The following is a 14497-nucleotide window of genomic DNA, read 5'->3' on the forward strand; positions in this document are numbered from 1 at the left end:
GGGAGGGAATGATTGGAGGCCCTCTGTTGGCAGGAGGGAGTTGGCATCCCTCCTACTGATTTTCTCTTGTATGAGGGGGGAGAATCATCATGGCAGGAGGGAGTGAGTATCCCTCCTCCAATTTTCTCTCAGCCAGGGTTAACCAGTTCCTGACCCAGTCTGTCACTTTGGGGCCCTTACCAAAGGCACTCAGCTTATTTATTAGACACCTGTATGGAATAGTTTCAAAATCTAAATACGAAGGATCTAGTGCAGTCCTTAAGAGACCATCTCAATTTAAGGATAGTCTAAGCCTTAGTGAGAAGTTTTTGTTAAAAAAGAATGTTAGTTATCACGCTATTTGAATATGAAGTTGTTTGCCTTGTAGACTTAAGAGTTCTTATTCAATTTTTTTGTCATCAACTAAAGAAATTCTTACTTAGTAAATTTTTAGTGAATAGTCTTATTTTGGTTAATGTTATTATTGGCTTTATTTAAGACTTCACATTAAATTGTGGTTAACACCACAATTAACGCATTAGAGCTCCTTTTATCAATCAATGATAGAATCTTTTACTACAGGCCAGTGATTTAAATGCTACGATGCTCATTCAATTCCAATCACTGGCCCACAGTAAAAGGCTCTACCGCTGCTTGATAAAAGGAGGCCTTAATTATTAAATACAATAAAAATATGTAATTGCGGGGAGCCTGATACCTGTGAGGGATACCGGAGGTGACTTTCCTGCTGCCCCCGTGCTTCCTGCAGCAGCGGCTGGCATTTTCTTTTGCTGCTCAGGCACAGCAAGAGACGGACCCCTGACGTCACTGGGTTCGTCTCCAACACCTTAAATTGACACCGCTGCTGCGGTTGCGGCCGCAGGGCGTGGCTCCAAGGGGCTTGCCCAAAGGGGCACGTCTTGCCCCTTGGGAGCCCCTTGGAGCCATGAGGAGCCGGAATCTAAGGTATTATTTTTCCATAACTATTGATAGCTTGAACATGGGGAAAAGAAAAATTAAACCCAAGAGTTCAACACCGGCTGTATCTGGCCCTATGGACAGGCATTTGACATTATTAACTGATAATCCTTCAGCAATACCACTTAACATGAACTCTTCCATTTTGGGTGCTTCAATGAGTCCCCTCGAACAGACTCCTCCCCTTCATCCAGTATCAAGTGATAGTAGGAATATAAATCCTACTATTTCCACCGAATATGTGGTATCCTCCACTCAGATAAATACGTTAGTTTTTACTGAAATACCTAAATCACTTGATTTTTCAGGTGTAGTGGAGGATCAACCACTAACGGAGGAAATACAAGATATTACCCTTAAAGATTTGTGGTTAGGTATTTCTAGAGTAGAAGGGTTTCTCAGGTCAACTGTGAAACAAACAGTGGATTTTTCACAGTCTGTTTCTCATAAGCTTGAAAATGTGGATTCCAATCTGGGTTGTTTGGATAAACGTTTAAATGTGGTGGAAGCTCAATGTAATACACTTCAAGCTGTCCCATTATCTTTTGTTAAGGATTCTAAGGTGATACATTCTAAAATGGAACTAATATGTATAGAGCGAGAAATCTCCGCTTGGTCAATTTCCCAGTAACTCACTTACTATCTTCTGAAATCTTACTAAGGAAATTTTTCAAAGAAATACTGGGGTTGCCCAACGCGGAGAATTTTCCAATAAATAATTACTATTATGTTCCTCAAAAGAAAATAGAATCCGCCCAGGAGGGACCATTTGGTTACAACTGAAATTAATTTGACAGAGTTTCTGGAAGATAGTCAGGATGTGATCCAGAGTCGGGCCATGAGTGAGATACACAAGATGTTAATAATGAAACTTTATTTTAAAAATAGGTTAACAAAACTTTGTGGGGATTTGGTTAGAATTTTTCCAGATGTCTCCAGAGCTACTCAATTAAGGAGGAAAGAGTTTTTGAAATTAAAAGTTAGAGTTTTAGCTCTAGAGGCATTCTTTTACCTAAAATTCCCGTTGTAAATGTCTTGTCAAATTACAAGACATAGAATATGTTTTTTGGGATCCCATACAACTGCAACAATTCCTAATTGCTCAAGAACAGAAATGAGTTAATATTTAAGAGGTTTAACTTTCACTACCGAGAAATAAGAGGGAAATTAAGAATCCCTATAAGAGTAAGGAATGGTTTAGGATTTGCGAGGGTGAATTGTGAATTATTTCCTTTTTCTTTCTTTATAATTTGTTTTTTTTTTAAGTGTATCATGTCTCCCCATTAATGTGGGCTTAGAAAGGAATTTTGTATGAATGATTATGTAATGTTAATATCCAAGGAAGACCTTTTTTCTCTTTTGTATCATCTGATATTGTAATTATTTAAATTTATAAATAAATAAATAAAAAAATATGTACCGTAATCGCCTGCAGCCAACTTTCACCTACCCACACCTTGTCGGAGAGTCTGGCATTTTATCTCTCCTTTCCTCCCTCCAGGACCCAAAGCAGCTGCCTTCCCTTCCTCCCCACCCCCAACAGAATCCAACACAACTGCTCACCACCCTCCCCTTCTCCACCTTTGCCCCTCCTCCAGACTCAACGCTGCTCAGCCTACCTTTAAGACCAGTGGCAACCCTACAGAAAGGCTGCCTGTGGGCTGCACTAGGTCTTTCCCTCTGACCCAGAGACCCTTGGGAAAGACCTTCTGTAGGGCTGCTACTGGCCTGCAGGGCTGAAGACTACATTTAAAGGTAGGCAGCTTAAAATTACTATACCACAGCTAAAATCAAATTAAATATTGTGAAAACAACCAGGTTTTTAAACTTTTTCGAAATTGAGATAATTGATCTGCCAGTCTTAGAGATCAATACCATGTAGTTGTTGGAACACCACCTGTGGCTTGAAGAGTCCCATGCCTAAGAGCCCTGAAGCTAAGACTATCCCCTGATTGAGAAGAAACCCAGATCTACAGAAAGCAAATGATATGGACGACTCAATGTGGCCATGGTGTGTCTGCCTGCACAGTGTGAACACGGGGAGGGGAAGGATAATGGGGGGGGGGAATGTGCCACACAAGACTACTGTGTTATTACATTATTAATTGTTTTAGAATCCCTCAGACAACGCTTTTAATAGGCCCACAACCTGCACCTTTCAACAAGATGGCCTCAAGAATATCTCCTCTCGCTCCAACTACTTTGTCAATTTTAGGTAATTATACTTTGGCAGGCTATCAAGTCGTGTCCCTTCTAATTCCTGAAATACTGTATTCTGAATTGAAACGGGATCTATCCAAACAGAAATACAATGAGTCAGATGCAAACCTGGGAAAAGGTGTTAGAAATCTCCACTCTGCCAAGCAAATGCCTCCAGGCATCACTTTATCTTCTTTCGCCGCTAAGTAATTGTAACTGAATAACCACAAACGTAATTTCTTGTTTAGAAACTAACATCCAGCTCAGGCATCAGACAGTTTCAGAGATCATCTTCCCAAGACGTGGCCGCATGTACATTTATGAAAAGTAAAACATGCAACGGAGTAGCCTAGCCTTGGGTTAGAAAACTGGGGCAAAATCTACACTAGTAAATGAATTTCAGTACCGAACCACTGTAACAAAAAAATGTATAACCATAAATACCTGCCACAATATTAGAAAGCAGGATAATCTGGCACAGAAAACAATCACTAAGATCTCGCCTTTTTCCATGTTTCATTCTTCATTACATATTAATGCTTCAAATAATAAAAGGCCCATTCTTTCATCATTACTTCAATTAATTCACAAGGCTGTTTCTGCTGATCTCTAACAGAATACCCCTTCTCCTCCCCCATAACAGCATAAGCAGCTAAAAAACTTCAACCGGAAAAGCAGAAAGTGTTGAGCTAAAATGAAACTGTGTCCTTTAAATTGTTATACATAAAAGGGAGAAAAAAACATGACCAAAAGTGTGGGGCTAAAACAGAAAGGATGGATCTTCTTGGAATAAGATCAGATAAAGAAACAGCAGAACAGTGAAACAAATAAACTTAGGGCTCTTTCACTAAAGCTTAGCATGCACTAGGGCAGGGGTCTCAAAGTTCCTCCTTGAGGGCCGCAATCCAGTCGGGTTTTCAGGATTTCCCCAATGAATATGCATGAGATCTATGTGCATGCACTGCTTTCAATGCATATTCATTGGGGAAATCCTGAAAACCCGACTGGATTGCGGCCCTCAAGGAGGGACTTTGAGATCCCTGCACTAGGGCCTAGATTCACAAAGCAAACCGATCGGTTTGTGACCCAATTTCCCTCCGGCCTGATTCACTTACTTCTTCTGCGATCCGCTTCCAATCCGTGCATGCAAATGAGGGGAAACGCACACAAAATAGGCAGGGGCGCGATTCACAACACAAAATTTCACATCCGACTGGGCTGGCCAATCAACTGAAGAAGTGACTGCTGGGGAGCAGTCGAAAACGTCTTTCCGACTCTCCTGCTCTAGTGAAGCCCTGCTCTCTGCCCTGTCAGCCCTGATCTGCCTGCCTCGAACGCCTCCCGCTGCCCCGATCTGCCTGCCCCAATCTGCCTGCCTGACAGGTCCTCTCTGCTCCCCCTGGCTCTGCCGCCTTCCCTGCAGTGCGAGCCCGCGGGTTTAAAGCGGGGCTGAACTGTTGCGTGCAGCCCCGCTTTAAACCCGCGGGCTCGCACTAAAGGAAGGCGGCAAGAGCAGGGCTTGGAAGGGGAGAGCAGGAGAGTCAACGTGCGTGAAAGTAAAAATTTTTTTTTAAAAAGTTGGGTCTAGACGCATGCGCAGACCATCTACAGATGGTCTGCACATGCGTTGGGATCGCAGACCTGCGTTCCTCTGATCGCCCCCATCTTCATATTTGAGTTTAGAGAATTCATCAGACCTGCCCGGATCAGGCCCGATCGGGCAGGTTCGTGAATCTAGCCCTAAGGCCCTTGATTCTGCCTACCGGTAGGTGCCTAACTTAATTTTTATAATTGGTTCAGTCGGCGCTCTTAATTGAACAGTTCCCCCAAATAATTTTGGGGAAAGTGTTATGTAGGCGTCTACATTGAGGCTCCCACCAGTGCTTACCTGAAAAGTAGGTGTGGTTAGGAGCAGAGTTTGGGCATGGCTTGCTTTAGAACATAAGAAGTTGCCCCCGCTGAGTCAGACCAGAGGTCCATCTTGCTCAGCGGTCCGCTCCCGCGGCGGCCCATCAGGCCTAGTGCCTGAACAGTGGTCCCTGATTAATTTTGTAACTTACCTCTAATCCCATCCCTATAATCTACCTTTACTCTTATCTGTACCCCTCAATCCCTTTGTCTTCCAAGTACCTATCCAAAGCTTCTCTGAACCCCTGTAGCGTGCTCCTGTTTATCACATCCTCTGGTAGCGCGTTCCATGTATCCACCACCCTCTGTGTGAAAAAGAACTTCCTGGCGTTTGTTCTAAACCTCTCCCCTTTCAATTTCTCTGAGTGCCCCCTTGTACTTGTTGATCCCCATAATTTGAAAAATCTGTCCCTGTCTATTTTTTCTATGCCCTTCATGATCTAGTAAATCAGACCAAGAAAACCCTGGTCCAATCTACCAGCGCCTAACATTATGATTAGGGTTGCCAGATTTTACGATTGTAAAATCCGAACACCCTAGACCCGCCCGCAGGCCTGTCCATTTCCGCCCCAGTCCTACTCTAGTTCCACCCCCCACCCCCACCCCCGCTGCCTGCTTTGGTCGGGCAGGAGGCAATCTGTGCATATGTGGATTGCCTCCTGCCCAACGCAATTGAGAGGAGGCTTTTCAAAGTGCCGGGTTTTGAAAAGCTGTCCGAACTTCCAGACATGTCCGAGGAAATCCGGACATCCGGCAACCCTAATTATGATGCCTACAAGTACCTAAGTTGAGTTAGGCGCGATTCTACAAATGGTGCCTAGTGATTGATAACCATTGCCAAGCAGTGCCTAGCCCCTAGGCGCTGTTTATAGAATCAGGTCCTAAATTTTATAGCTATAGGCCACGTGGCACTTAACACACACTAAGATTTAGTAAAAGTCTAGGCATCGGAACTGGGAAGGCCATAGGGGCCATGGCATCCCCCAAAATTGGCAGTCAGAAGAGTCAATTATGGCTCTACTGCTCCACCCACCTCCTCCCGGGCCACAGTAATTTTAAATCTGCGGACAGCTGCCACACAGCATCGCTGCAGAATGACGACTTCTGGGACAGGCCTGATCGTTGAATCTGCACAGCGGCTGCCCGCAGATTTAAAATTACAAGTGCCGGGGCAGGTAGGTGGGGGAGTTGTCATGATGTAGGATCCTGTTGCGGCTAGGTCAGAGCTTTTACCCTCCCTCCCCCCCAACAAAAAAGCATTCCGTTGCCTATGAATAAAAGGGCCCCTTAGTTTTAAACATATAGTAAACAGTACGATGCTTCAAGTCCAAGATGTGCTCGACTAAGGACTACCGATGGGTTTTGCGGTGACTTGTGAGTTCAATTATAGAGCAACGGGTCTATCCCCAAAAAATTTAGAGGTCATTCCACAAGAGATTTGAGGGGACGGGGGAGGGTAGAACCTTTTCCTTCTTCTTCCTCTGCAATCTCTCTCCCTCTCTCTTTTTTTATGCAAAGAATGCTTTATCTAGAAGTGGGCTGCCCTTAGCTTTGGGCTGCTGCGCCACTAGTCCTGATCTGTGGCCAACTCTTCCCAGCTAAGGATGTCAACATCTGTATTCATGGAGTATGCTTTAAGAAGTTATATCCTTTCTTCTGGCTGCCATGAGAGCTCTTAGCCATGAATAAGTTGGAAGGAAGAAAAAAAAGTTTAGTACTCTCAGTGATTGGAGAAGGGAGTCCCAATACAAAAGACTTTCGGGTTCTTTTACTAAAGCTTAGGGCATGCCAACGGACATCAGTGTACGCTAAGTAGTCCATTTATATACCTATGAGCTTCTAAGGATTTAGTGTGCAGTAATTCTGTTACCTAAAGCATGCATACAGAGGGGCCCTTTCACTAAAGCTCACTGCATACTCTCTAATTCCCTATGGATTTTCTCCCACTTTCTGCCTGTCCGGATTCTTTTGCTCCACACAGTACTGTTAGAAGTATGTCGCCAGGCCACCCACCCCAGAGGTGACTGCATGCACATTGCAAAGCCTCATGTAATTTGAATGAAAAGTACTAAATAAATCAAAATTATTACATTATATCTGGAACCGAGTCAGGAGTGGGCTGGAGAATAAAAACTGCGTGCAGACAAGCACTGAGAAAACAAACAATGGAATCCCATACGGAAAAATAAAGTTTCTGTGGTTAAAGCATAAGCAGCTTTTTTTCTTTTTTTTTTGGGGGGGGGGTATTTTAGAAATAAAAAAGATCTCACAGTTCAGGGTGTTTGAATTATACTACATAATAAACTGGATGGACAGAAAACACTTGGCATCTCTCCCCAGGGAAAGCGATTAATAATAATTTAAAAGAAAACCCCAACAACCCACACCCTCTGTTGGAATACCTATATTTGACATTCTACTTGCTTTGCCTTTGTACTGTGCCTAATTGGAGAAATGCGATGTTTAAACAAAAGGCTCTTTCCTCTCTGAGCCAACAATGGTGAATCAGAACCAATGTGGCAGCCGCAACCACTATGATGTCACAAAGCAGCCCTGTGAGATCACAGCAGGAGAGGCTAACAGAAGGTATAGCACAGGTCTGAACACCTCTTAATCACAGCAGCCTTGGCAACTAATGAAGGATTTGCCTGGAGTAGGGGGAATAACAGGAAGGCGTGTATTACCCTCCTCCTCCCATCCCAAACACTACATAAGGAACAAAATATTCAGAAAGAAGAAAACAAGTTCCTGGACTAGGAAATTTTTCCCTAGATTCAGCTCCTGGATGACAGCAGATAGATATGTGAAATTTCAAAATGATGCCCAACATCCTTGCTTATAAGACACAACAATTGTGTATTTTAACACTTTAGTCCTGTGGCTGTAACTACATGACAAGATTCCTAACAATTTTTTTTCCAGTCCAGCTCTATTGCCTTAACTCTAAGGAAAACAATCCTGTTTTATTCATAGTTCTTCCATCCTTTTTTCTTTTTTCTTTTTTTTTTGGGGGGGGGGGTAAAATCTGTTGGAATCTGTAACTGTTGCTCAAGAGTCCCTGCAAAATGATTCACTGCTTACATAATCTGTGTGGAGAGGCGAAGCAACATGTTCCCTTGTTAAAAAAAAAAAAAAATCATCTCTCTATATAGTAAACACGCAAAAAAAACCCAAAAGCTACAGAAAGAAAGAAAGAAAAAAAAAAAAAGACACACATTCTAAGCTCTATAGCTAGAGTGCTCCCCAAAGCGTAGGCCAGGTTCTGCACCCCTCCCTGGTATGGAAGTGATCCCCTTTCTTGTTTTCTCTCCTCTTGATTTTATGTGCCATGTCACGCAGTGGAGGCGCACTGCAGCCTCACACCACTCAGAGCTTTGGGATTGCAAATCTGGATCCCCATCCAGAATTCCTCCACAATTAAACCCTTGTGTTCTTGGTTTACAGCAACAGCCCTGTGCCTTCTTCCAAAAGTAAATGTGAAACTCCTCAAACCTTGCCTGCATTCTGCATATTACAAGCTCAGGGGTCGTTTCTAATAAATATCTATAAATACTGGTTGCACTCTTTTCCACATCCAGAATACGAGGAACACAACACTGAGTAATTACTGGGTTTTAACTGCAAGTAACAACCACAGAAGGAAGGAGACAAGGAGGCTAGCCAGGCACTCGCACCCCTCACTCGACCCCCCCCCCCCCCGAAAACAAACACAAATACACCCTTGGAGCCGTAATGAAAGCACAGCCCGGGTCCAGGGTCCAGTATTTGGAAAAGAGGCTGAAAAATCTGAAGCTCAGAAGAAAAATCTATTATTATGATTCAAGATATTTCTTGTGATTGAAAACGATCGCTCCACGGTAGGCAAAGAAGGCCAAGCCGGATCCAGATCTAACAATCCAAACAAACCCCCTACCATTTTACGTCCTTCCACACCCCTCACTGTCTCACACCATTAAATATTGTTCCAAAATGTATGGAATAATTTCAAAGAACAAGCATGCAAATGGAAATACTGATGCACAGATACAAAAAAAAAAAAGGAGGTGGGGGACTAATCTCTTGAAAAAAGAAATGACTTAATTCCAACATATTTTTATTTTCCACCGTGGACTGAGAGGGAAGAGCAGACAGCAAGTAGAGGGGTTTATGAACTGAGGTAAAATCAGGCCAAGGGCTGGGTCCATAATAACTGATCGCCCGTAGCTGATACTAGAATGCAAGACTAAAACAATGCCTGAGACGAGCAACATGGCACGCCAAGGGTTAACCGCCCGCCCCAATGCGATCAATAAGGCTTCCCCTCATTGTACTCACCAAGGGCAGAAGCAGGAGCGACAAAGTGGTGCAGGAATCCTAGGGCCAGGAGCGATGCCAGGACCACGTCTGCCCGGGGAGGCAGCAGCGGCGGCGGCATGGCTGCGCTGAAGCGTCGGGGAGCTCCGGAGTGCAGCAGCTTTAGTGACTTCTCGAGGTCCGGAGGCGGGCGGGCCAAGGGTTACAGCGCCTCTGCCTCTGGGATTAAGGATGCATGAGGAGGGCTTGAATTAAATGCACAGACGAGGAATTGTGCAGCTAGAGGCTCCCTGCACCGATGCGTGCTCGGCTGCTCCTCTCGCTCTCTGCTAGCATGTATGAACGCGCCGTGCGCCTTCCCTGGGTGCTGAGTGTGTGCGCCCGCGCGCGAGGGAAGAGGGAGGGCGAATGGGGAATGAAGGGGGGAGCGCGAGCCACCCAGCTCGCTTTCTCTATCCCTTCCCTGGCCGGGACTGGCAGTGACGTCACCGCCACGAGAGAGGAGGGAATGCTAAGCGGCAGCCCCCGGATTGCACATGCGCGCTGGGGAGCAGCTGTCAGTGGGCTTGTGGGCGTCGGGGGTGGCGGACATGGCAGTGAGCATCCATCGCTTGTATCCGTGCATGGGAAGACGTTGTACCGTTGGCGGCCGTTCCCGTTCTAGGCGCTGCTGAATTACTTCTTTTTCCCGGCTTTCATCGAACTTCTTCCACCTTTCTCCAAATCTGCATGAAATCAGTTACATAGTCCGATCCCGACGTTACCGTTTTCATGCTTCTTCATGGCTTAGATTGCCAGGCCGAAAAAAGTATCCGATCTTGTAGATACTTTTCCCGTGAATAGTCATAGACGTGCTGGGGGGTCCAGGGTAGAATTCTGAGCAGGGCCTGTGCTTTCTTCAATTTTAGGCAGATATGGGGCCCATGAGAGTCCAAGGCAAATCCAGTAGTTAATTGCAAGCCTCTAATGCCATACTTAAATAATGGAAGAAAGCTATTTGTAATATTTCTAACAACAAATATGTTTAAAAATAACATACTCTATTTTACTTCGAACATGATATTCTTAAATAATCATTTGTAATCTGTGAAACAATAAGAGAGAGATGGGGGATATGTTCCAAGTTTTTTATATACCTCCTATCAATGGAGGTTGCCTAAGGGTGTTGTTTATTTGTTTTTTACATTCTGGTACTCGAGTATTTTTCCCTATCTCTGCCGGCAAGCTCACCTAATGTTCCTAGCTTACAGGCCCTTTTATTAAACTGCTAACCCCATTTCTAGGGGTCGTTTTACTAAAATGCACTAATTAATTAATATGTGCTGCGTGCTATGCAGCCCTGTAGATATACAATGGGCTATACAGTATTTAGCATGCACTAATTGTTAGCACATTTCCATTAGCACACCTTAGTAAAAGGATTCCCCTTACAGCAGCTATCAAAAAGGACTTTTTCCTATTTGTTGAATATATGGGCATGCACTAATGTTAGCATTAACACACAGCCATTAAAAAATATTAATGTAGGAGCATGTACTGCACTGCGGCAGTGGCCTTCAACGTCCTCCATTGCGGCCCTCAAACAGTTGGTTGAAATGCTTTAATTTCAATATTGCCCACTCAATATACAGGCAGTCCCCAAGTTACAGACACCTGACTTATGTATGATTCGTATTTAAGAACAAAGTTGCAGCTTCATTTGATTTCACTAAGCAGTATTTTCAGTGGCAGAGATTCTCACTTCTTCTGCAGCAGATTCAGGAATGATACATGGCCACATTAAGAACAGTGCGTGGTTGTGCATGCTGTACCTTACAGGGACAGTTGGCCCTTTTGTCAGCTGGGAGCAGAGGTAAGCAACAAGAATCTTAACATCTACAAGTTTTGAGTTACATACAAATCCGACTTAAGAACAGCTTTAAAAATGTAACTCGTTCTTAACTTCAGGGACTGCCCGTAGTAACTTCAAACATTCACTTAAGTGTATTACTCAGGTTTCTCATTTATGGAATTTGCTACTACAGTCAACTCCGCTTAAGTGCAAGGCCTCTGGACCAGACCACCACGTGCGCTTAATCGGAGTACCACTTTTTAGTCATGAAAAATCACAGTACGCTGTAGTCAAATGCAATAAAACTTTTATTCAGCAAAAAATCACATGTAAAATAATTGTATACGCTTCAGTTTTAGAATCAGCACTGTTCTGTCTAATGCACTGTAAACATTTTTTTAAAACAACATTCTACTGAAATAATCAATTATTGTTTTCTGCACGCAGATTGCATGATTCAGGCTGTGTATCTGACTACTGGTGCTGTAAAACTGTCCATATCGTGACATCCATTTATCTCCAGATAACAACGCAGCGTGTGTAGGGACTTCAGCGCGTCCGAGAAGGAAACAATCTCTGCAGGTGTTTCATTAGTCATGATGACCGCAGCAGTATCTCCATCCTCATCAGACTCTTGGTTGTCTGCAGTGTCCTTTATGACTGTACAGATATCGGAATTAGTGCTGTCAGATGATGTAGGCCAGGGGTGTCCAATGTCGGTCCTCGAGGGCCGCAATCCAGTCGGGTTTTCAGGATTTCCCCAATGAATATGCATTGAAAGCAGTGCATGCACATAGATCTCATGCATATTCATTGGGGAAATCCTGAAAACCTGACTGGATTGCGGCCCTCGAGGACCGACATTGGACACCCCTGATGTAGGCACATCGTTGTCAATGGCGACATACAGCTCAAACTCTTGTGGCGAGAGTCTAACTAGGAGTTCAATGGACGGTGTCAGCTTCAGTTGTCTCATCAGATGCGTGAATGAAGCTCGCCCATCGATAGCAATTTGAAATCGTTGATGAGATTTGACTCCACGCTTCCTGTACCATGTGAAGAGAGTCGAGCACCGTCATTTTTCTCACAAGCTCAGCAGCTTGGAGGCTGGGTTCCATGCTTCCATCAATCACTGCCATCACATATCTTAGGACAAGTGACCTATAATGACGTTTGAAGTTGGCGATTATCCCCTAGTCCATCGGTTGGATCAAAGAGGTCGTGTTTGGTGGCAGAAACACAAGTTTGATGTTGGTTAGTCGTACATCATTTGCTGTGTGCTGCACAGTTATCACACAGCATTACAATGTGCCTCCTATGCTTTCTCATCAGATTGTCAAGCTTCTGCAACCATTCAATCCACAGTGTGGCCGTCATCCATGCGTTTTTGTTGCTTTCATATTCAACAGGCAGACGTTTAATGTTTTCGAAGCATCAAGGATTTCGATTCTTCCCAATCACCAGTGGCTCGAGTTTTTCAGTATCATCCATATTGCAACTGAGCAACAATGTCAATCATTCCTTTGGCTTCTTGAAGCCAACAGTTTCACTGTGTTTGAAAGCCAATGTTCCATCAGGGATGGCACACCAGTACAGACCCGTCTCATCGGTGTTAAAAACATCGCATGGTTCAGATCCACCAGTGATTGATGGCAACACTTCCATGACTCATCTTTCTGCACCAAACTCATCAGCGTCTTGTTTTTCGCCATCCTGCTTCTTAAATTTTATGCCGTTACGAACTTTCCACCTCTCTAGCCAACCGTTTGTTGCTTTGAAGTCTTCTAGGCCCAGTTCTTCAGATATCTGTGCTGCTTTCTCCATCAGCAGAGGCCCACTGATTGGCAGTTGACAACTTCTAGCTTCAGCGAACCATCGCAGCAACGCCTGTTCAACATCTCCAGCCTTCCCAATTCTTTTCAGTTTCCTGGTAGGATTGCTGTTGTTTTGCTAGTCTTTCAATATGGCTTGCTTTTTTTTGTGAATCCGAGAAATCTGGCTAGGATGAACGCTGTAATGTTTTGCAATAGAGACCTGATTCTCCCGTTGGTCAAGTCTCTTTAAGACATCGACACGTTCAGCCAGAGACAATGACTTTTGACCAGCCAAAGACAAAGGTTTTTCTCCACGAGATGCCATGGTGCAGTTTTGAAAGTTCGAACACCTTGCCAGGCCTAAGCTGCTGATCCGAAACACATGGCTCATCAACATGAGAACGTGATTACTTTTAACCGGAGTGAATGTAACGTGAACTCATAGAGGTGGGACCTATAACATCAGTGCGCATAAGCAGATTGGGTACTTATCAGAATTGCAATTATCTGAGGGGTACGTCCATTGACTTTAATGTAAAAAAAACGGGACCATGGTGGTAGGCTGCAGATAACCGAAGTGTGAACCGATGTGAACTTAGGCGGAGTCAACTGTATTAACTATCCAGAACAAATTCTCACTAGGGCTAACACACATCTGAGAAGTTGAAAGCTATGCTGTTGATAGTTTCACTACTAGCACAGCCTCCCAATGCAGTTTCAGTGGCGATGTCAGACTAATGACATACCACCCATCTGGGCAGCAGCAGATGGGCAGTACTGGAGGCGTAGGATTGTGTTTGATGCGACAACGGCAACAACATTGAATTCATACTGCACAAAAGAAAGGCCAAGCAATCTACTTCTGTATTCTGCCACAAAAACTTGATGGTGTTCATCAAGTCACTAGGCCTCGAACACAAGTCAATGGCACCTAACATAACAAGTCAAAATAAAGGGAGCTTTTAAAATACAGTGGTACCTTGGATTACGAGCATAATCCGTTCCAGGAGCATGCTCGTAATCCAAAATGCTCGTTTATCAAAGCGAGTTTCCCCATAGAAAATAATGGAAACTCGCTTTGATAGGTTCCCACTCTCCACCCCCCCCCCCCCCGAGGCCAGCAGCGCTGCTCCCCCCCACGAGAATCGGCATTGCTCCCCCCAAAGGTCCCCCCCCGCGAACCGGCACCCTCCCCCCGCGATCCGGCACACCCCCCGCCGCCATCGGGCACCCCCCCGCCATGACCTGTTGTCCCCCCAACCCACCCGAACCCTCTTCTTACTTTGATGTAGCCTCCGCACCTGCACCAGCATGTCCTGTGCTGTGCTGTGCTGTGCCGTGCTGTGCTGTGCCGGTGCCCGAAAATTTACCTCCGGTGCTGGGCCTTGAGCATGCGCACATGCTCAAGGCCCAGCACCGGAGGCAGATTTTCGGGCACCGGCACAGCACAGCACAGGACATGCTGGTGCAGGTGCGGAGGCTACATCAAAGTAAG

At 44.8% G+C, this 14497-nt stretch overlaps 1 protein-coding gene across 1 annotated transcript in view; it reads right to left on the reverse strand.

The window, feature by feature from the left end:
* The window catches only part of LRP1 (LDL receptor related protein 1), a 777705-nt gene extending 767924 nt beyond the window's left edge, over positions 1-9781 (reverse strand). Inside the window, exon 1 of the mRNA XM_033939435.1 lies at positions 9379-9781. Coding sequence (XP_033795326.1) covers positions 9379-9478 — 100 coding nt within the window. The 5' untranslated portion in view covers positions 9479-9781. The remainder of the gene's footprint in view (positions 1-9378) is intronic.
* Between the last annotated feature and the right edge of the window lie 4716 nt (positions 9782-14497).

This window comes from Geotrypetes seraphini, chromosome 3, assembly GCF_902459505.1.
Source record: "Geotrypetes seraphini chromosome 3, aGeoSer1.1, whole genome shotgun sequence".
Lineage (NCBI taxonomy): Eukaryota > Metazoa > Chordata > Amphibia > Gymnophiona > Dermophiidae > Geotrypetes > Geotrypetes seraphini.